The sequence below is a fragment of the Cherax quadricarinatus genome, chromosome 24 (assembly GCF_038502225.1).
Source record: "Cherax quadricarinatus isolate ZL_2023a chromosome 24, ASM3850222v1, whole genome shotgun sequence".
NCBI classification, from domain to species: Eukaryota; Metazoa; Arthropoda; class Malacostraca; order Decapoda; family Parastacidae; genus Cherax; species Cherax quadricarinatus.
Genome location: NC_091315.1, coordinates 25108656 through 25133553, shown reverse-complemented (window position 1 = coordinate 25133553; position 24898 = coordinate 25108656). Strand labels below are relative to the sequence as shown.

General features: G+C 39.9%; 1 protein-coding gene across 2 annotated transcripts in view; it reads right to left on the bottom strand.

Annotated features, from left to right (window-relative positions):
• Positions 1-24650, bottom strand: part of LOC128690746 (GATOR1 complex protein NPRL3-like) — a 47421-nt gene extending 22771 nt beyond the window's left edge. The window contains exons 1-8 of one of the 2 annotated variants that reach the window (XM_070088272.1): positions 24358-24650; positions 21629-21738; positions 19790-19972; positions 9439-9573; positions 7770-7864; positions 6504-6612; positions 5700-5903; positions 4481-4578 (exon numbers count right to left, since the gene is read on the bottom strand). In XM_070088272.1, the coding sequence (XP_069944373.1) occupies positions 4481-4578; positions 5700-5903; positions 6504-6612; positions 7770-7864; positions 9439-9573; positions 19790-19972; positions 21629-21738; positions 24358-24469 (1046 nt within the window). In that variant the 5' untranslated portion in view covers positions 24470-24650. The remainder of the gene's footprint in view (positions 1-4480; positions 4579-5699; positions 5904-6503; positions 6613-7769; positions 7865-9438; positions 9574-19789; positions 19973-21628; positions 21739-24357) is intronic. The other variant, XM_070088273.1, reaches the window with a different exon arrangement.
• Between the last annotated feature and the right edge of the window lie 248 nt (positions 24651-24898).

Sequence of the window (24898 nt, the reverse complement as noted above, 5' to 3'; positions counted from 1 at the left end):
TTGTTAAAAAAAATTATTTTTTTGTGAATATTTTTGTTTGGAACGGATTAATTGTATTTCCATAAATTCTTATGGGAAATATTAATTCGGTTATCGGCCATTTCGGTTATCGGCCGACCTTCTGGAACGGATTACGACTGATAACCGGGGGTCCACTGTATAACTATCTTTTTAAATGATGGTGCCTGCCAGAAAGGAAATTTTGATTAAATATGGGGCTTTGTTTGAGGAATGAGCCAAAACAAACCAAATCTAGCCTGAACCTTATACAAGCTAGAAGAGCACTGCAAGAGACCTACTGACCCTTGCTAAATCTACTTTGCAAACAATCATTTCTGAAAAAAAGATTAAAAATTTCAAAAGAAACAACTTTATGCAAATATATGGACAGGATTAATGTGGCCCAGTAAAAAACTGTATGAACAGGTAGCAGTGTCTTGATGTGATCAACTGATGCACTCTCAGTGGTGAATTTTATGATATGGAGCTGAGTGTGATATTTATCCTTTAAACTGTGTCCAATGTACTAGTATACACAATTTTTTGACCTTCAAATTTGCCACCTGCCAATATTTTTGACCACATCACAACTCTTTGGATCTTCTATTATCTATTCATATATTTGAAAAACATCTAAGGCCAGGAGGATCCACACACTGCATCATGGTTAACTACACAGGTGATGACTGTGTGTCTGACAGTCTAATATGCCTAATTAGCATAAATAAACAATGATATCAGGAGTTGTTCTTTCACCAGTTCGCTACCAGCAAACAGGGTATGGAAGTGGCATAATGATGACTTATTTATTCCAAATTTAGTACAATTTCATGGTACAAAGCACAATAAGTATATTTAACCCAGTAAAGTCAAATAATGTGACTTATTTCTATCTTTTGAGGAGTATTACACTCAGAAACAAATGTAATATTGCATGTATTCCTTCTACACAGCATTAGAAGACCAAAATAATAAAAAATAGAATAAAAAGCAATTACACTGTGTATAACCCAGTAAAGTCAAACAATACACCTTATTTCCATGTTTTAAGGTATATTACACTCTGAAACAATTGTAAGTACAGTGGACCCCTGCCTTACGAACGCATCGCGTTACGTTAAATCCCCCATATGAAGCATTTTAACGCAAAAATTTTGCCTCACCTCACGATAAAAAACTTGCCTTATATGATTCGTCCAGGACGCGTCCCACGTGTGGCCTCAGCTGCCCCGTGTGTGCCAGTGTTTACAAGCCAGCCAGTGCGGTCGCATCTAAGCATATATTCGGTACATTTCATATTATCACAGCGTTTTTAGTGCTTGTAACTGCAAAATAAGTCACCATGGGCCCCAAGAAAGATTCTAGTGCCAACCCTGTGGTAAAAAGGGTGAAAATTACTATGGAAATGAAGAAAGAGATAATAGCAAAGTATGAAAGTGGAGTGCGTGTCTCGGAGCTGGCCAGGTTGTATACCAAACCCCAATCAACCATCATAGGCTGGTTGTGCTAGTAGTTGTGGTTGTGGTGGGCTGGTGGCTGATGCTCTGCTTTGTCCTTGAACTGAGGAGTCAGCAGCATGGGTCCCAGCCTGGGCTGATGAGTCACGCATGGCCGTGGCACTACCATCACCACTACCACCACCTATTGATGCCTGTGGTCTATCCATGCCAAGTGTAGCCACATCATCCTCACTTTCACTGTCTATTCCTGGTGTAGGGCCACGGGATGTACTCCGGGATGTACTCCGTCCCCTGGGCACTGCATAGGGAACACTACCCAAGCGCATGCGGCGGCGTATATACCGACGCTTCACTGGTGAATATGTTTCTTCACTATCACTACTCGAATGATCGTCAAGAGCAATAAAATCACAATCCATGTCACTATCATCGTCATTACTGAAGTCAGAGGCCTGGCCACATGAAAATAATAGTTTTCTCTTGCGATGAGGTACAACTGACCGTGACTGAGGAGTGCCCACGCCAGAGGTAGAAGGTTGAGGATCATCAGGGTTTTCTGCACTATTATCGATATCCTGGTCATTCCTTTCGGTCACTAACTGATCAAGGCCAAAGAATTCGTCTTCATTTCCACTTCCATCAGAGTCAGAACTATCAGATAGGAAGAGGAGAGTCCCAATTTTCCTTGGAGTGAGAGCTGCCTTGCGATGAGGCATGGTGAACAAAGGTAACCGAGCCAGCGTTCCCACAATGCTATGGGGGTGCCTAGAATTTTTGTTTACGGCGCACACACACCACGCAGACCCGTTCTCTCACATGTAGGCCTACCAGTGTTTTTGCGTTAAATTTGACGGCGCTAGAATTTTGGCGTAGATCTACGATTTGGACCCTGAACGTAAAGCCGTAGATCTACGGGGCGGACCCTGAAAGGGTTAAACTGTCCAAATGTAGATCTACATCCACTTGCGTAGTGCTCCAAACGTAGCTCTACATTTTATTTTACATGCTTTCAAGTGTAAAAAAAAAGTAGATCTATGTTCGGAGCGCTATGCGAGTAAACGCAGATCTGCATTTGGACAGTTTAACCCTTTCAGGGTCCGTGCCGTAGATCTATGGCTTTACGTTCAGGGTCCAAACCGTAGATCTACGCCATGAGCTCGGCTCACTCTGATAAGCAGTGAGTGGTAAATTTGGGCCTAGATATGAGAGAATACATCTATGTGATATGTGTGCACCACATAAAACAAATCCTGCAGCACAGTGTATAATGAGAGAAAAAAAGCCGAGACTGTGATTTTCGATTAAAACAGTGACTTTGCAGTGTTTTTTCGTATGTTTTTCATAGTTGTATTTGCGATTTCTTGGTCTCATTTGATAGAACGGAAGATATATTACAGAATAGAGATAATTTTGATTGGTTTTAGTACTGGAAATGGCTTGAAACTGAGCTCAAAGTAGCAGAAATGTTAAATTTTTGTCAATGTTCAAGAGTAAACAAACGACCTCACACACCTAATACATGCCAGCTGGTGGGTCTAATATACATTCACAAATGTGATGATGATATTTATACAATTATTACAATATTGCATAACAGTAAATCTTCTATTTTTTGGTTTGAATAAAAATTCATTATGTGAATAAAAAATCAAAATGGAATTAATTTGTAAAGCCTGAAAACATAACTAATGAGCAGAGAAAATGTTAGTTTAGTGCCAGGAATGCCTGCATTGTTTATTCTGGACCCTATTTTGAAATTGGAATATTTTGAACTTTGTGTTAAATTGGCCAAATTACTAATTTCCGATCACTTTATTTCGTAGTTGAAAAAGGTTGACTGGGTGATTTCTTGTGCTCAATCGATAGAATAGAAGTAATACTAGTGAAATAGCTAAGAATTTGGTCGACTGGAATAATGTAATTGGCCTAAAATGGGAGCCAAAGTCGATAAAATCGCCGATTCGTAAATATCGCTGACACATCAAAATTCGCGAGAGCATACTTTGGTCAGTTTTCCATCAAATTTCGTACTTTTTGTTTTATTAGCTTCAGAAAGAGATTCTCTACCATTTCATAAGAAAAAATAACAAATTTTTTTTTGAAAATTCTGGGAGGCTGGTACACCCTTTGAAATTTGGCCTCTGGACCCTGAAAAGGTTAAGGGTTAAACACATCTAATATCATAAGAAACTAGTGTAAATAATGTTAAACATTAACATAAATTAAAAAACAGAAACACAATCATATTTTTGTGTCAATAAACTGTAAAACATAAATATTGCTGGTACATCTATGCCCTTGTGCTGATGAGTAATTATTTTTTTTGCCAATGTTAAGTTTTTATCAAATTCCACTGATTTTTAGTTTTATTCGATTCAGAAAAATACATTCTTTCATTATATTTTTTTTTTCAACAAACCTGCTGTATCCCACCGAAGCAGGGTGACCTAAAAAGAGAAATGAACGTTTCTCTTTTAAATTTAATAATGTATAAAGGAGAAGGGGTTACTAACCCCTTGCTCCCAGCATTTTAGTTGCCTCTTATGACATACATGGCTTATGGAGGGAGAATTCTGTTCCACTTCCCCATGGAGATTTCATTCTATTTATTTTTCAAAATCTTCCAACACATACAAGAATTTTTATTTGTAGGTATGCCACAGTTTAGAGGTTAAATTCACCAAACCATCCAGCATTAAATATACACTCTTGTAAAAGTTTTCTGTCCTTACACACACCTTTATAGTAAGATAAGGCTTATTTGACCACTAAATAAGCCTAAATAAGGCACATATTCTGCAACTTTTCTGTTTTATTTTCCCATATTGACCTATGCATCATTCTTTTCAACTGGTTGCAATTTGAATTTCTTGGTGCACAGTCCTATTGTCTCAAATGGTATGAATAGCTGATTCACACCATTTTTTTTTTTATTTAAAACAAAACAAAGCAAAGTAGATGCATTTATTAGTTTACTGTATCTTATACAAGCAATACAGTATTGTATAAATTATACTTACAAAATGGTGGGAGCATTTGGAGATAGAGCGTACATGTTGGTACTGCAGACAGGGTATATGATAGTAGCCTTGCCCCAGTACACTAGGTGACCCACTAGCTGGAAGTGTTAAAGAATGGTCTGGGAAATTTCTGTATTTCCCTAAATGCAACATTCCTAACAAGCACAACATAGATTTATTTTTTTTAAAGGACTGCCAATATAAGAAAAAAATTGACTTCCAATTTCATAATGTTGTAATCTACAAGCAAAATAAGCAAGTTTAACATGGAACATTAACATGACAGAGCGATTAACTGCACACTGTAGTGAATGACACTGCATGAAATATGACATTAAATACTTTATCAGAGCACGTCATTCTTTACTTTTTTATGCTAAATCAATGTTACAATATTATTATATTCATTGAGAAATGCTAAACCCATAGGGGTTATACAGCATCTGGGGAATGAAAGGTACTGTAAAAGTTTGATTCCAAAACAGGGATCAAGAGTCATTTACCAACATCAAATCACCCCTTTGAAGAAATGAATAACAATAATGCATGATTTATTCAATGAAAGTTTTTGTAGCAAGAAAGTGTTTTAAGAGCAACACACAGATGACAGCAGTGAAAAACTGTACCCATGCTACAGCTAATATTACTCTATATTGATGAAAATCAAATATTCCCCAACAATTAGAAAGATAGAAGAGAGAATACTTATTCTGATATACACAGATATATTACATAAAACAGCTTAATCCTTCATGATACCTACTGTAGATATGATATTGATTTTGACTCAACAGTACTTAGAGTTGAGCTTAAAAAGACTTTACAAATTACATTATATCTGGATAAATGTGTAAACAAGAATATAATATATAAAGCAAAGATCAGTATCATAGTACCTTGGTTTCCAATGAACTTTTATTAGAAATAAAATAAGTAACACTGCCTGTGAAATTTCTGATACTGTTCAGTGCTCAATAAATGCATACACACACACACTTTTTCTACAAAGTAAATAGCTTAAACCAACTCATAAATTGATTTAGCAGGGTAAAAAACATTAATCCATAATTAAGGAAGAGAGTATAATTGTTTTTCTATTGAATAAAAACAGCCTGAACAGAATTTCCTTCAATTCACACCCAGCAGTTAAAAATACCAAACATTTATTACACATTATCTCTGAATTCAATAATCTACTGATTAACCTGGTACTACATACCATTAAAACCTGAGTTAGAGTAAGGTCAGCATCAGCAGCTAATGTGAAGAAGGGAGTTAGATGTGACTCTTCTACATGAAGTAATCGCCAGAGAGCTTGTGACGCATCTGGTGACAATGTATGTAGGAGTTCTGACCGCTCCACCAAAAGAAGCAATGTGTGGTATGGCTTCAAGGTTTTTAGCCCTCGAAGAAGCCCTTCACACTGTGAATAAATGATAAATGCTACAGTATAAGACATACATCACTTCTTTGGTTACACCATATTTAAGTTATATTGTTTAGTAACTTCTCCAATAACACACATTCTAACATGTTTCCAGTATAACCCAGTCCCCCTTACCTTGGTAGATGATCACTGTATTAAAAAAAATAAGTTTATATAACTTGGTTTGTACAGCATGTATATTTAAGGGGAATTTCCAACAATGTCTATTTTGTATCTTGAAACCCCATTGTTTTAAGAGCACAAAACTGCCTTAAAAGAATCAAGATGAACTAAAATTGCCTATAATCAAAAGCAACTCTCGTGGATTATACAGTTTTCATATGTTAATAATACAATGAATGCCATCAGTGATGTTTTACTTGGAAAATTTATTCTTAAGTGTAAATCAACAACCCTCAACTGGAATAAGGCAACAGAATATGCAAACACTTTTCTCATTTCTATTACACCTATCAGACAACACAAAAGACAGAAATATACTGGCATCTGTTTGACATTCAAAATAAATGCCTGACAAAAAAAAAAAAATATTGTAATGATAATAGAAAAAATTACTGGTGCAACAATAAAACTTACATCAACTGGCCGACCAGTTGCTAAACTGTGATGAACTTTCTGTGGCAAACAAAAGCTAACTTCTATCCATTTGTTGAGTCGAAGTTGAACAATACCTGATCCACACAACCTGAAGAAAAATTAAAGAAACTGTGGCTTCAAAAGATCATTATGTATTCAGGAAACTTTGTACCTATACTAACAAGAGAACATTATGATAGATACTTTACACTACAGGATTATTCACAACTTGTTTTGAAAATTAAGAGAGAGAGAAACAAATTTTTAAACTAAGTTAATTTCAATTTCAAGGAATAATAAAAGCACTATTATATCTGTACTGATGTAAAATAAGATATAATCTAATGAACCATATTACACAATATTACATTAAACGAGATTATGAGAGTAAATATAGCATGTACGTACATGAAAAGTGAGCACTATAATTCAGACCAGGAGAAAGCTGAATGACAACAACCTTCTTTGGCTTATTAATCCCAGAGGTTAATAACCTAAGACTGCCAAGCAGTATGGTTTATTTAATTCTGATTCAATGTACCTCTTACCTGACTCTGGTTGAGAGAGCATAACATAGGGGCAGCCAAAAACACTACATACAGGAGGACCCTGTTTGCATGGCTCTTAGGTTCCTGACCCCTTGTGATAAGTGAAAATTGCTGGCAGGTGGAAAAAGAGCATTCTTTCATTATCAAATGCATCTAAAATGCAGTTTGCTCGGTTGGTCTCTGTTCATGCTTCAAAGCTTTTATCACTTGTATTATTGAGTTTATTATATTATTTCAGGTCACTTTTTATACTGTATCTTTATATATGCTTCTAAACTGTTGTATCTGGGCACCTCTGCAAAAACAGTGATTATGTATGAGTGTGGTGAAAGTGTTGAATGATGAAAGTATTTTTATTTTGGAGATTTTCTTTCTTTTTTGGGTCACCCAGCCTAGGTGGGAAAAAAAAATGATTGAGTTTATCAGCATTATTGTTATGTTATAACCAATTAAAAGAATTAATAGACAGCAATGCTACCTAAACCAAATAATGTATGGATATTAAAAAATTTGCTTAGAAAGGTATGTAATAAATTAATATTGACATTAAGAGGAAAAGTTGAAAATTTTCATAACTAACTGTTTTCCTTAGGACAGAGGGAAGGAAAGAGGGGAAACAAATCTTCAGGTGATCCTATCAATATTATCCTTAAAATTACCTACCCATGTACCATATTGTTTTGTAAAAAAAATTTTGATTCTGACTGCTGACACTCACTCTTCATAAACTTGCCTGAGGTGCCGAGCAAGCAGGCTTCGGTCCAAGATTAGCTGAAATGGTGAGACTTGACCATCCTCTGGCAGCTGGGAAGCCTGAGAAACCACACACAGAAAAAAGTTATTTTGTAACTGAAATGAATTTTGATCACTAATACTAAGCCTGTGACTGTTTACTAAAGAAATTACAAAATATTTAAAGAAAGAATTATAGGAAGTTGCAAAAAATTGGGTATAGTAATATTCCAAAAACTGTCCAGATGTTATGGCTATTGTGAAAAAGCAAACTAATAAAAGTAAGGAAATGTAAACTGAGGTTGTACTACTGAGGTTAGGAAAGTCTAGTGAATATAAAGATTATACAGTGTCTTCACTTTGTTTTACAATACACTATACAGTGTCTTCACTTTGTTTTATAATACACTATACAGTGTCTTCACTTTGTTTTATAATACACTATACAGTGTCTTCACTTTGTTTTATAATACACTATACAGTGTCTTCACTTTGTTTTATAATACACTATACAGTGTCTTCACTTTGTTTTATAATACACTATACAGTGTCTTCACTTTGTTTTATAATACACTATACAGTGCCTTCACTTTGTTTTATAATACACTATACAGTGTCTTCACTTTGTTTTATAATACACTATACAGTGTCTTCACTTTGTTTTACAATACACTATACAGTGCCTTCACTTTGTTTTATAATACACTATACAGTGTCTTCACTTTGTTTTATAATACACTATACAGTGTCTTCACTTTGTTTTACAATACACTATACAGTGCCTTCATTTTGTTTTATAATACACTATACAGTGTCTTCACTTTGTTTTATAATACACTATACAGTGTCTTCACTTTGTTTTACAATACACTATACAGTGCCTTCACTTTGTTTTATAATACACTATACAGTGTCTTCACTTTGTTTTATAATACACTATACATTGTCTTCACTTTGTTTTACAATACACTATATGCTTCAATATAAATGGTGGGGAGGTATCTGTTATGTATTACATTGAGTCAATGGTGTAAAATGGGTAAGGCAGCAGGTAAGGGAGGTTTGGAAAGGGAAGGAAACATGGAAGAAAAGAAAAGAACAGGACAGAATAGAAAAGGAAAGAAAGAAAAAAAGAAAATTGAAAAGAAAAAATGAAATGAGCAGTACCAGTAGAAGACAAAGAAGAATAATGACAATAGGAAGAGGAGGGAGGAGGAGGAGGAGAAGAAGGAAAAGGAGGGAGAAGAGGGAAGAAAGGAGAGGAAGAGGGAGGAGAGGAGAGGAAGAGAGAGGAGGAGGAGGAGGAGGAGGAGGAGGTGGTGCCTGTCATGGTGGTTGTTATGGTGGTGCTTGTGGTGGTGGTTCTTAAAAAATTAATAACATGGTTTTAATATATCTTTCTTTCAACAAACTGGCCGAATCCCACCAAGGCGGGGTGATCCAAAAGGAAAAACGAAAGTTTCTCCTTTTAAATTTGTTAATACACGTATATACTGGAGAAGGGATTACTAGCCCCTTGCTCCCGTCATTTTAGTCGCCTCTTATGACATGCATGGCTTGAGGAGGAAGAATTCTGTTCCACTTTCCCATGAAGAATATACTATATGTACTGCATAAAAATAAATAGAAAACTTAAGTAACAATAATTCTAATACCTCATCATGAGCTGCAAGCATAATCTTAGCTTCAGATGAGAGAAATTGGCAGCGGTACTCTTCATGACGCAGAGCCAACCCAAGCCTCATACTCAGATCATGGTAGCAATTCACAACATCATGGTTTAAGGTTGCCTGCAAATAACTGTTACATTAAATAACATAATACAGTGGACCCCCGGTTTACGATATTATTTCATTCCAGAAGTATGTTCAGGTGCCATTACTGAACGAATTTGTTCCCATAAGGAATATTGTGAATTAGATTAGTCCATTTCAGACCCCCAAACATACACGTACAAACGCATTTACATAAATACACTTACATAATTGGTTGCATTGGGAGGTGATCGTAAAGCGGGGGTCCACTGTATACAGTGGACCCCCGCTTTACGATCAGCTCCCAATGCGACCAATTATGCAAGCGTATTTATGAAAGTGCATTTGTACGTGTATGTTTGGGGGTCTGAAATGGACTGATCTAATTCACAATATTCCATATGGGAACAAATTCGTTCAGTAATGGCACCTGAACATACTTCTGGAATGAAATAATATCGTAAGCCGGGGGTCCACTGTACTTTTATTTGATCAGTTTTGAGAGTTTTTGAGTCATAACTAAGATGGCAACATAAAACTCAGGATGAATACTGGAAATACAGGACTGCATCAAAAATATTAATCTAAAAATATGCTTATGAAAATAAACTTGAAGAAAATCCTCAGAGACTGTTTTTTTTTGCATTTCACTGCATAACAGTACTGTATAAATTTTTTTAACACACCAGCCATCTCTCACCATGGCAGGGTAACCCAAAAAAGAAGAAACATAAGTCTTTCTTTTTTAATGCACTACCACATCCCACCGAGGCAGGGTGACCTAAAAAGAAAAAATGAAAATTTTTCTTTTTATAGTTAGTAATTTATATAGAAGGGGTTAGTAGCCCCTTACTCCTGGCATTTTAGTCACTTCTTACGACATGCAGTACAGTAGATAGCCATTATATGCTACATGAATGCATAAAATAGTAGATCAAGTGAAAAATATAACATGGTTACTATATAAATCCTCTTCAAGGGGGGCTCCTTGGCGTGGTGAAGAGGCTCTTGGTCTGAGGAATTAGCCCTGTCGGTCTTCTTCCTCAGACCGAACCTAATTACCCCCCATTCTCCCCTCCCCTATCCCATCCTCCCCATCCTCCCCTTTTTCCATTCCTCCTCCTCCTCCTCACCCCTCCCTTTTGCCCTTCCTCTTTTTAGCCTTCGTGATTTCTCCCACAGGCGCGCTAGTTCCTAGGTAGGGGAAAGGACACCGGGGTCCATCCCATTCCGTTGAGGTTTCTTGGCGGTGGCGTAGTTTGCCGTGGAATCTGGATTGCCTAGGGATGTCCCGATCCCTCTCCGGTATCCCGGAGTGGCTTTGGGTGTCTTTTGGGCGACGGGTGTATCTCTGGAAGCCACCTTTCGGATTCCGGGGGTGGTGGCTGAAGGAGGTATGCTTTGTGGCGGATATCCGGCCGCCCTCTCTTTTGTCCACCGAGGTAGCTCGGCAGATGTGAGGTTGCTATCCCAGATTGCTGGTTTACTGGCATGAAGGGTAGGGTATGGCACGGGTTCCATGCTGCATCTGCGCTACTAGCGGTGTCGAGTCCTCTTGGGCGCGGAGGGGGATTTCCGGCCCTTTCATTCCTCCTGGGAACTATTCCTCCCCGCTCCCCCCTTTTTTTATTCTTTTTTTTATTTTTATTTTCTTTTCTTCTTTCTTTTTTTTTCTTAAAAACAAAAAGCAAAGGAGTAACCTAACCATGGCAGCCCTAGTCCATGAAACCACTACCCCCGGGCCCCTTCTTGATACCGCACCCCATTCTGACCCTGCCTTGTGTTTAGACCACTCTTCGGACACTCCTGATGCCCCTGTACCTCTTGCTGGTGCTGTTTCCTCACCCGCTTCAGGTACCGGGGCTTCGACTGACTCCTTCGATTTGTCTGAACTCCGCTCTCCTTTGACTATGCTTCCGGCTTCTCCCTCTACGGTACGGCAATTTTCGAATCGCCCACCCATTTCCTGCCGGACCAACTCCGGTCCTACTCCTAAACGCCAACGTCAATCTCCTGATGATGCTCCGTCGTTACCTTCCCATTCTACTCGGAAACGACCGACACGTCAAGCACTCCCTCTCCACGCTCAGTTTCGGACCACACAATGGACTAAATTCTTTACTTTAAGACCAACTTCTTCTTCTGCCTACCTTTCTGACCATAGTATTGCCAAAGCGCTCCTGCGTCATGTTGGCAGAGATATTTCATTTCACGCTCTCAAGAGCGGTACACGCATCGTCACTGTCCAGAATGCTACCCAAGCTCATGATCTTTCTCTCCTTTCGAATATCGATACTACTCCTATCACTATTGAAAAACATCTTTCTCTCAATTCTTGTAGTGGTACTGTCATTCTGCCCCATACCATAGTCCAACAGAATTTCCAGTCATGTGGCAATGATATTTTTGAACAGCTGGAACTCCAGGATCTCCCAATCCTCAAAGTAGACACTTATGTCCTTCCTGCCCGGGGGCGGAGACGTTACCCTTGCAATGTGGCTCGTTTAACTTTTGACAGCCGAGAACTCCCGTCCTCTGTATATGTCGCGGGACATCGGTTACAAGTTCGAAAGGTGATACCTACACCGCAACAATGTAGAAATTGCTGGCGTTTTGGTCACCCAGCGAAATATTGCAGATCTATGGCCGAATGCCCAGTCTGTGGTGCCGACAACCATTCTAATACATCTTGCAGTCAACCTCCATCTTGCCTTAATTGTAATGACGCTCACCCTTCGTACTCCCGCCGTTGCCAGGTCTACTTAAATGAACGTGAAATCCGTTGCCTCAAAGAGGCAGAAGGTCTCCCTTATGCTATGGCAGTTACTCATCTCCGCCTCCAAGGGAGACTACCCCGTGTTTCTTATTCTCGTGTTTCCAAACGTCCCCCCACTTCTGGGGTCCCATCTTCTGCAGCCTCCTCTGTTGTTACCCCTCCCATAGCCACTACGGCATCTAATCCTTTTGCTGTCCTTGGCTCTGACGTCCCGACTACAACTCAGTCTGTTCTCACATCTTCGCGTCCTTCCTCACAAGCCCCAGTATCGACAAGACCTCGTACGACACCTAATACCAATCGCCCCTCTACTCAGAAGTCCAAAAAATCCACATTGCTCAAATCTTCTTTGCCCCTTCCTTCCCTTCTTCCATCTCCACACGTTACCTTTCCAGTCTCTGTACCTAGTTCTTCCCCTCTCTCTGGCTCTATTACAAGTGTGGAGATTCACCCTCCTCCTCGTACTATGCCTTCCACCCCCGTCCCCTCCCAAGTTTCTCCCTCTTCTGTCACCTCCCAGGTTTCTACCTCTTCTGTCCCCCCCCACACTTCATCTCCAGTCCCTTACACTTTTCCCTCCCCCTCTACTTTGGTACAGTCCATTACTGTCCCAATCTTTACTCACCCTCCTCCTCCTATCTCCAATATGGTTTCCCATACATCTTTGAATTCAGAAACACTTGAAGCCATTTCAGAATATATTGCAGAGACTAAACCTTCAATGGACACTGATTCACTTCCTGTTCCTTCTCTTCCCTCTCCTCCATCTTCACAACCCCATTCTTCGCAACGCTCCGTTCCTTCGCTACTTGAACATCTTCCAATGCCACCACACGTTGACTTTTCTAACCCCTCTAGTCCGTAGGTGCCTTTACCTACAGATTCCTGATATTTTCTTCATCGCCAATCATGGCCTATTTACAGTGGAATATCCGCGGCCTCAGGGGTAATCGGGGTGAGCTTCAGATGTTGCTTTCCAGGTTTTCCCCTGTTGGTGCTTGCTTACAAGAACCAAAATTACACTCGGCTGTTTTCCAACCTATCTCAGGCTATAATTTATTGTATTCTTCGGATCCTTTCTCAGATGGGACCTTTAATGAAAGTGCCCTTCTTCTACGCAATGATATTCCGTACTGTCAACTATTTGTCCATACCTCGCTGCATTACACTGCAGCCCGTATCCACTTGAATAAGTGGTTTACAATATGTTCTTTATATCTCTCTCCTTCTCGAGCATTTTCTATCCCAGACTTTGCCTTTCTTGTTTCATCCTTACCACCACCACTTCTGTTACTTGGTGATTTTAATGCCCACCATTTCCTCTGGGGGGGGTCTCATTGTGACTCACGTGGCATTCAGTTGGAGGCTTTTCTTGCCTCTCACCCCCTCCATGTTTTAAATACGGGTACTCCCACCCATTTTGATCCTCGTACTCATACTCTCTCTTGCATCGATCTATCAGTCTGCTCTTCCTCCACTGCACTAGACTTCACCTGGTCTGTTCTACCAGACTTACATGACAGCGATCATTTTCCGATCATTCTTACTTCTCCTTCCTATTCACCACCTTCCCGTAGCCCTCGCTGGCAATTTGATCGGGCAAATTGGGATCTTTACTCACACCTCACTGCTTTTAGTGAGGTTCCTTCTTCATCCTCCATTGATGAGCTCCTACACATCTTCTCGACATCAGTTTATACCGCAGCTTCTCATTCTATACCCCAAACCTCAGGCAGGCATTCTCAGAAGTGCGTGCCTTGGTGGTCTCCTGCTTGTGCTCGTGCAGTACGTTTGAAACGTGCTGCATGGGGCAGGTACCGGTACAATAGAACCGCTGAGAGACTTGTTGATTTTAAGCAGAAGCGTGCGATCGCTCGCCGTGTCATCCGTGAAGCTAAACGCACTTGTTGGCGAGACTATGTTTCCACCATCACCTCTGCTTCTTCTATGAGTGCAGTCTGGAAAAAAGTGAGGAAATTGAGTGGTAAATACTCTCCTGACCCGGCTCCTGTTCTACGGGTCACTGGTGTTGATATAGCAAACCCTCTCGACGTTGCCATTGAACTTGGCACACATCTGGTCCGTATTTCCCGAGGGCTCCATCTATGCCCCTCGTTTCTTTCCTCAAAGTCTGCCAGAGAGTTAGTACCCTTGGACTTTTCTTCTCTCGGAGAAGAACAGTATAATGTGCCTTTTACACTTCAAGAACTGGAGGCAACGCTCTCAGCTTGCCGATCATCGGCAGCTGGGCCTGATGACATTCATATTCGTATGTTACAACATTTACATCGGTCAGCCCTTGTAGTCCTCTTACACCTCTTCAATCTTATTTGGGCACAAGGAGTTCTTCCCCAGCTGTGGAAATCTGCCATTGTTCTCCCTTTCCGCAAACCGGGTACTACAGGACATGATGCCTCCCACTATCGCCCCATCGCTCTTACAAGTGCAGTTTGCAAAGTGATGGAACGCCTCGTAAATCGACGTTTAATGTGTTATTTAGAGACTCACAACAGCCTCTCCGCTAGTCAATATGGCTTTCGTAAGGGTCGTTCTACCATAGACCCCTTACTACGCTTGGATACGTATGTTCGTAATGCCTTTGCGAATAATCACTCAGTTATTGCCATATTTTTTGACCTTGAGAAGGCATATGACACAACTTGGAGGTATAATATTTTGGCCCAGGCCCATTCCTTAGGCCTCCGAGGCAATCTACCATCCTTCCTTAAGAACTTTTTAACTGACAGACATTTCCGTGTTCGAGTCAATAATGTTCTTTCCCCGGACTTCGTCCAAGCTGAAGGTGTCCCTCAGGGATGTGTTCTAAGCACAACACTTTTTCTCCTTGCTATAAATGATTTGGCCTCTGTTCTTCCACCCAATATTTGGTCATCACTCTATGTTGATGACTTCGCTATTGCTTGTGCAGGCGCTGACTGTCACCTTATTGCAGTTTCTCTCCAGCATGCGGTCGACCGTGTTTCCACTTGGGCCACCACACATGGGTTTAAATTTTCAAGTACCAAAACTCACCAAATTACTTTCACTAGACGCTCTGTTATCTCCGATCATCCTTTGTATCTCTATGGCTCCCGTATCCCCGAACGTGATACAGTCAGGTTTCTAGGCCTTCTCTTTGACCGTCGGTTAACCTGGAAACCTCACATTACCTCTCTGAATTCAACTTGTCACAGCCGGCTAAACCTTCTTAAAACCCTTGCTCATCTTTCCTGGGGAGCTGATCGTCGAACTCTGCTTCGCCTACATTCAGCCCTCGTTTTATCGAAACTCGATTATGGTGACCAGATTTATTCCGCGGCCTCTCCTGCTACTCTCTCTAGCCTTAACTCTATCCATCACCAAGGCTTACGTTTGTGCCTTGGTGCTTATCGCTCTTCCCCTGTTGAGAGCCTCTATACAGAAGCAAATGTTCCATCCTTGTCTGATCGCCGTGATGCCCATTGCCTTCGTTACTATGTACGCTCTCACGATCTACACAATCCTTCCATTTATAGAATGGTCACCGATATTAGTAGACATTCTTTATTCGTTCGCCGCCCCTGTTTGCTCCGTCCCTTTTCTCTTCGCCTACATTCACTCTTGTCTTCCCTTCAGTTACCACCTTTATATGTTCATGTAGCATCTCACTTTTCCCTGCCCCCCTGGGAAGTTCCAGCTGTTCGGGTCTGTTCTTTCTCACTCCCTTGCTCGAAAGCTCAACTGCCTACGGTGGCTTCCCGCTCTCTTTTTCTTGATCACTTCCACTCCCATTCTCATGCCACCGCTGTGTACACAGATGGCTCTAAGTCTTCAGACGGCGTCGGATTCGCAGCAGTGTTTCCGGACAGCGTCGTACGAGGGCATTTACTATCTTCAGCTAGCATTTTTACTGCTGAACTGTATGCCATTCTTGCAGCACTTATTCGTATTGCATCTATGCCTGTGTCATCATTTGTAGTAGTCTCAGACTCCCTTAGTGCTCTACAGGCTATACGAAAATTTGATACATCTCATCCCCTAGTTCTCCGTATCCAACTTTGGCTACGCCGTATCTCTACCAAACATAAAGATATTGTTTTTTGTTGGGTCCCTGGTCATGTCGACGTACAGGGCAATGAACAGGCAGACACTGCTGCGCGGTCAGCAGTATATGACCTACCAATTTCCTATCGAGGTGTTCCATTTCTGGACTATTTTGCTGCAATAGCTACCCACCTTCGCACCCGTTGGCAACAACGTTGGTCAACTCTGCTCGGTAACAAACTTCATTCTGTTAAACCGAGCATAGGTTACTGGCCGTCTTCTTGTCATCAGTGCCGAAGTTGGGAGACCACTCTCTCCCGCCTTCGCATTGGCCACACTCGTCTTACTCATGGGTATCTCATGGAGAGGCACCCTGTTCCTCTCTGTGAGCAGTGTCAAGTTCCAGTATCGATTAGCCACATTCTGTTAGACTGCCCTCTCTATCAACGAGCACGCAGAATTTACCTCCAACGTCGTCTTCGTTCTACTACTCTCTCTTTACCTTCCCTTCTTGCTGATGGACCCTCCTTTAATCCTGACTCTCTCATTGACTTCTTGACAACGACCGATTTACTCCACAAACTCTGATGATACTTTTCGCACTCCCCTCAGCCCTTTCTGGTTCAGTCTCTTGCTGCCCTTTACCCTTTCACCATCCACTGCCCCGCTGTTATCCGTAACCTGTTGCTCATCCATCTCCCTTTTGCCACCTGATGCCCTCACTTCCTTCCTGCCCTGCAGCGCTGTATAGTCCTTGTGGCTTAGCGCTTCTTTTTGATTATAATAATAATAATAATACTATATAAATATATGACTGTAAATGGAGGAAACATGTACAGTATGAACTGGACACAAAATGAACTGCCACGATGAAACAAAAATATGAAAATATGAAGCACAATGTTGTGTAATAAAATGAGGAGAAACTCTGCTTATTTTTTATAGTCTAATTTTTAACATTAATTCCTGAGAACCAGAGGCACCATAGCTTGATCTATACAGTACAACCTCTCACTTAACGATGGAGTTCTGTTCCTGAGACCACATTGGTGAACGAATTCGTCGCTAAGCAGGGAGTATACTATAAGTTAGTGAGTTTGTGTCAACTATCTCTGATATTGTTTTAATGTCACCTTTGCACCATTTATAACATTTTTAGTAAATTTTTAAGTGTTTATAGTGTACTATACATTGTAGTAAACAGAATAGAGGAAATCAGCTCTAGTATACATTATTTAGGTATGCATACTGGTCAGAGCTCATCGTCTCAGTCGTCGGTAAATGATTACGTCACTAAGTGAGGAGAGACTGTACAGTATTTTTATATTTATGCATACTGTACTTTGCATATGTATATCTATCTACAGCTCATATTCAGGTACAGGAGGGCCCCGCTTTACGGCGTTCCGCTTTACGGCGTTCCGCTAATACGGACATTTCAAATTATAACCAAAACTCACTATACGGCTCCCCCCACCTGACTTTCTAATACGGTCACCGTGCCCCACCCTGTTTGTTTACATTCTCCATGAGCTCAGTAAGCACTAAGTCTCTCCATTTTGTCTGGAAACTCCAAAATTTCAAATGTTTTTAAAAGTTATTTCATATTTTATATATACTCTGATAATTATACTTATGTATACCTGTACCTAAATAAACTTACATACATCGAGTCATTTAAATGTCGTATATTACGTTAATATACACATTTTCATTAATCCATCCATGATATTTTTTTCAAAATTATATAATAAACACGATGCATAACATATAAATAAGATAAATACACCCCACAGTAGAATAAATAAACAAATGTGAGATGTCGTAGCAGACGACTTGCACAAGTGGTGATAATAACAATACTGAGTCTCATTAAATGTCATATATTACGGTAATATACACATTTTCATTAATCCATCCATGATATTTTTTTCAAAATTATATAATAAACACGATGCATAACATATAAATAAGATAAATACACCCCACAGTAGAATAAATAAATGTGAGATGTCGTAGCAGACGACTTGCACAAGTGGTGATAATAACAATACTGAGTCTCATTAAATGTCGTATATTACGGTAATATACACATTTTCATTAATCCATCCATGATATTTTTTTCAAAATTATATAATAAACACGATGCATAACATATAAATAAGATAAATACACCCCACAGTAGAATAAATAAACAAATGTGAGATGTCGTAGCAGACGACTTGCACAAGTGGTGATAATAACAATACCGAGTCTCATTAAATGTCGTATATTACGGTAATATACACATTTTCATTAATCCATCCATGATATTTTTTTCAAAATTATATAATAAACACGATACATAACATAAAAAGATGATAAATACACCCCACAATAGAATAAATAAATATAAGATGTGGGAGCCACATAACTTGTACAAGTGACGGCAAGAATAACATTTTCTCTAATCTAACATAAGAGTAAATGTGTTACTGGGGGTAACTGTAGAAAATTATTCCTTTCGTATGTATGTAAGTAAGTTTATTCAGGTATACACAAATACAGTTACATAGATTATCATACATAACAACATACGTGTAGAGAACCTAGGATAACCCAAAAAAGTCAGTGTGACTTATTTCCATTGCCTTCACTCAGAGCTTCATTTCTTCTCAAAATGATGTTACATGAGAATGGGAGTGTTCTTCTTTATTAATTCTACCGTATCAATGTAGAGACAACCTGTACACAATGTAACTTGTACACAAACCAGACGTGTACATTTCGTTTGTTTACAAAACTTACCTTCCCCTGGTTTGTTTACATAACTGCGCCTGCCCCCTCTCATGTACTCATTCTTTCTCTCTCTCATTTATTCGTTTTATCTCATTTACTTACTCCTGACCCTACATTAAGACTACAAATATTTTAAGGTAAGTAATGAGTGAACTGTATATACATTTTATCGCTCTGGGATGCTTAAATATCATAGAATAGTATGTGTGGGTGGGGTGGCCTGGTGAGGCTATTACAATACATACCACACTTGATTTCTTACAATAAATACTACTTGTCTCACCCTAGATTAAGACTATAAATATTTTAAGGTAAGTAATGAGTGCACTATGTGTGTATTGTACCTTTTTATTGTTTTTTGATGCCTGGTTCTATTGCTAACTTAATATATGTTAGTGTAAACTTGTTATCTAGTGTTTGTATGCATTTATAAGTGGAAAAAAAGGGTGTTCCACTTTACGGCGATTTCCGCTTTACGGCGGTAGCCTGGAACCTAACCCGCCGTATAAGTGGGGCCTTCCTGTATTTAAAAATAAATATTACAGTATTATATGTCAAAGCTAGTACTGAAAGTTTAATAAAATTCTGCTGACCTAATTAATATATGACAAATTAAGTAATATTAAATTCTGCCTATACATTAAACTGTATTTTTCATAAAAATGAAGTATTCACCTTTAATGCAAAGACAATATTGAAAAGAATGATTGTTGATGACTTTCGCTTGTCTTGTGGACGACTGTGTGTTGTAGAGGGGTCGAGGCGTACAGGGTGTCCAACGAATCTCACATCATTAACTTTCAATTCAAATTTACTATCGCACAATTCACTTTTCACAGCAAAAAGATTCGACATAATCTGAAAAAAATAAGATAGCCAAATAACTTTGTCAAATACAGTGATACATTTAATACACATTGCACATGGGTTTACAAAATACGTACAGTGGAACCCCAGTTTTTGTCCATTCAGGTTGTCGTACAATTCAGTTTTCGACCACTTTTTTCAGCAAAATTTTCCCCATTTTCGTACATCCGCTCAGAAATCGTTCACACTAGATGTGTCTGCCTGCCCGCGGGATGTGGTTGCTCATACGTTTGTGACTCAGTCTGCCTTTGTTACTTGTTCAGTGAGCATACTCCGTGCATTCATCCAAAACATTTCATAATAATTCATTATTTTTTGTGCTTGCAACTGCTAAATAAGCCACCATGGACCAGCAGGTCATTTCAAACTTCAAAAAACTCTACACCAAACCAATGTTTCACAGATACTTTGAAGTGACCGCAGACACTGAATTGACCCTAAGAGAGTTCTGGAGGAATCACTTCAATATCCTCAACTGCATAAGCCTTATAGATAAGACTTGACAGGGAATGACTTCAAGGACGATTAATTCTTTTTGGAGAAAACTGTGACCAGACTGTGTCCTCCAGAAGGATTTTGAAGGGTTTGAAGCTGACCCTGACGACCCTACACCTGTTATGGAATCTACTGTGTCTTTGGGGAAGCCCATGTGGTTGGAGGCGAGTGGCCAAGATGTGGAAGTGTCAGTGGACAATCACAAGGTAGCGCTAACCACTGAAGAGCTGCAAGACCTTCATCAGGAACAGCAACAGACCTTAGCTAAGGAAATTGCTTCAGAGGAGGAAGAGAGAGGGGAGAATGTGCCTTCTTCAGCGATTAAGGACATTTGTGGAAAGTAGAGTGAGGTGCAAAGTTTTGTGGAGAAATATCACCCTAACAAAGCTGTTGCCAGCCATGCCAGCAACATGTTCAATGACAATGTCTTGTCCCATTTTAGGCAAATCTTAGAGACACCAGAAACAGGCCTCTCTGGACAGATATTTTGTGCGACAGGGGTCCAGTGACTTTCAAGCTGGTCCAAGTGCCAGTAAAAGACAAAGAAGGGCAGTAACCCCAGATAGGGCTTTGATACCTGAGGTCCTTATGGTGGGGGATTCCCCTTCCAAACAATAACCTCTCCTCCCTCTCCCCTCCTCGCCGTCTTCCATACGCCAACAGGAGTCTTCAACAAAGGTAAAAGTGATATTAAATGTTCATTTATCCATCTTATTAGTCATTTATATATATTTTTCATTATTTTCTGTATGTAAAACTATACTTATTCTCTATAAAATGTATTTTTTTGTTAATATTTTTGAGTGTCTGGAACAGATTAATTGGATTTACATTATTTCTTATGGGAAATATTACTCCAATTTTCACACAAATCGGTTTTCAGCTGACTTTCTGGAACGGATTAAAGATGAAAACCGGGGTTCCACTGTACTGAAATGCAATATACATATATGTTAGATTATTATTATTATTATTATAATCAAAACTAAGTGCTAAGCCCATAAGGATCATACAGCACTGATATATTAAATGAGCAATATAGCTAGGCCTCCATATATGTTAGAATAAGAGGAACTTTACTATGCTACTACTGTATGTAATATATGAAAAAATAAAATACAAAAAGGAAATAATCAATATTCCATTTCATACCTTATCACTAAAGCCAACAAGTTTGCCATTGGAGATGTTTGATGTGTGGGCTATTAGAGATGTAAGTTTGTTCACATCATTGATCAGTGAATATGGGTTAGATCGTCTATCTGTAAATATAACATTTATTAAGATATTTTATCAGAAAAACAATAATTACACTAAATCCTTCAAATTTTTTTATTTTCATGTAGTGTCAAACCTGATTTTCAGGACTGAAAATTCACCAGAGGCAACAGATCTGGAGCTGTATATTAGACATTGAAACAGATATTGAAGCTATATTTAGCCTATCTTGTAACCCCTTGAAGTTTTGAGGTTTTATATTTAGCCTTTAAATATTTCGTACACATTAAAATACTGTACCACTGTAGTCAGTATAGAAATCATCATAAGCGTCACCTCCACCCAAACATTGTCAAACTGGTTAGTCTCCCTTTTATGTTTGGTTGAGAGGGAAATTATTCAGCTAAATTGACATAAGGTGACAAATCTTTACTTGGAGTATACCTGGAGAGGTTTATAGGGGTCAACGCCCCTGTGGCCCTGTCTGTGACCAGGCCTCATGGTGGATCAGAGCCTGATCAACCAGGCTGTTACTGTTGGCCACACACAACCCGACATACGAACCACAGCCCAGCAGGTCAGGTACTGACTTTAGGTGCATGTCTAGCACCTTCTTGAAGACAACCAGGGGTCTATTAGCAATCCCCTTTGTGTATGCTGGGAGGCAGTTGAACAGTCTTGGGCCCCTGACATTTATTGTGTTGCCTCTTATTGTGCTAGTGGCACCCCTGCATTTCATTGGGGGGATGTTGCATCATCTGCTGAGTCTTTTGCTTTCATAGGGAGTGATTTTCGTGTGCAAGTTGGGTACTAATCCTTCTAGGATTTTCCAAGTGTATATAATCATGTATCTCTCCTGCCTGCATTCTAGGGAGTACAGATTGAGGAACTTCAAGTGTTCCCAGAAATTAAGGTGTTTTATCACAGTTATGTGCACCATGAAGGTTCTCTGTACATTTTCTAGGTCAGCAATTTCACCTGCCTTGAAAGGTGCTGTTAGTGTAGAGCAATATTCAAGCCTGATAGAACAAGTGACCTGAAGAGCGTCATCGTGGGCTTGGCATCCCTAGTTTTGAAGGTTCTCATTATCCATCTTGTCATTTTTCTAGTAGATGTGATTGATACAATGTTGTGGTCTTTGAAAGTGAGATCCTCTGACATTATCACTCCCAGGTCTTTTACATAAGTTTTATGCTCTATTTTGTGGTTGGAATTTGTTTTATACTTTGATAGTCATAATTTCCTCACGTTTTCCATATCGGAGTAATTGAAATTTCTCATCATTGAACTTCATATTGTTTTCTGCAGCTCATTTAAAGATTGGGGTGATGTCCACCCAGAGTCTTGCAGTGTCTTCAATGGAGGACACCGTCATGCAAATTCGGGTGTCATCTTCAAAGGAAGAGACAGCGCTGGGAGTTAGTCGACCGGTGTGGGTCACATCCTGGGACAAAACTGACCTAATTTGCCTGAAATGCTCTGCATAACAAGGGGCTTCTTATATAGTAGCATGTCAGTGATGTCAGCTAGGCCTGTATACCATGTACATGTACTTGTAGTAAATAAAGATATTATTATTATTATTATTATTGTGACAAACTTGAGGGAAAGGGGCAGGGGATGAATCTTTGGATTATCTGTACAGACTATTAGGTGCTTTCATCATGAAGTCTGAAAAGCGAACACATATTAGAAGGTGTGAAACCTCAAAATACACAAAGAAAAGAATAATCCAAACATTAACTCAATTTCTACATACCACCAAAAATAAAAATCTGGGTACAATCTGAAGAAACTCCCAAACACTACCATAGAAAACTCTGCCACATGAATTTATAACAGTTACACAATCAAGATTCTGTTGCATCAAATTAACTTCCACCACTTGGGCCAAAATTTGCCAGCTAATCTAACATGCCACTGACTGATATGTCACACAAGCTATAAGCAATGGCCAAAAAGAGAAAAAGAAACTTTTATGTACACTGCATTTACAGTACAGACATTATGAATACACATTTTTTTTATTATCAGCTCAAGTGGCTACTAGCACCTTTGGCTCATATCTGAAGGACTTGGGTTCAATCCTAACCTAACTATAAATGTTGGTCATGTTTCCCATTATGTGTTGCCTCTGTTCACCTAACAGTAAGTAGGTATCTGAACATCAGCCGACTGCTGTTGGTCATATCTTTCGGAAAAAAATTAAGGAATCCCAATGGAAATAAGCCAGTGACCTCACAGGGTTATCCTGGGTTACTAAGCCTCTGGGTTAATACTTCAAATAAGACTTTTTTACGGTATTACATTTATGAGGAGTGCTAAACTCATACGAGTCGTACAGCTCAGGAATGCGAGGCAATCAGGTTCGATCCTTGGATCGACACTCGTTATCCTCACCGGCATCAAGGCACCTTAAAAGGGTCACTTGTGTATTTATTATAATCAAGGGGAAGCGCTAAACCCGATTATTATTATTATAATCAAGGGGGAAGCGCTAAACCCGGAAGATTATACAGCGCCTGGGGGGGGGGATGTGGAAGGTATTCAGGCTTAATTTGGGGAACTGGAGCACAGATCCAATTCCCTAAATCAAGAGCCCCTCACCAACATCAAGGAACCTTCCTTGAGGGGGGCCACTTGTGTAAAAACGATAAACTTACTTGTAGCTTTTGTCTCCATTTTTGTATCAACAGAGTATGGATAACGAAAAAGCAACCTGTCTCCCCTACTGCCATTCTTGACCAATATAACACACAGAGGGTTGACATCCATGTTGTAGTAGTAAAACTTTACTACGGTATTTAAACCCAGCCTCCTAAGAGTCAGGGAAAATATAGCTCCTCCCCAAAATACGAGGGGATCACATCAAGGAAGACCAGGACGCAGCGAGAACCATGATACAATGTTTACATCTGGGGAGGACCTCAGGGACCCTTCATACAAGCAGGGAGAACATCTGCTGCTGCTGCTGCTGCTGCTGCTGCTGCTGCTGCTGCTGCTGCTGCTGCTGCTGCTGCTGCTGCTGCTGCTGCTGCTGCTGCTGCTGCTGCTGCTGCTGCTGCTGCTGCTGCTGCTGCTGCTGCTGCTGCTGCTGCTGCTGCTGCTGCTGCTGCTGCTGCTGGCTGCTGCTGCTGCTGGCTGCTGCTGCTGCTGCTGCTGCTGTGCTGCTGCTGCTGCTGCTGCTGCTGCGCTGCTGCTGCT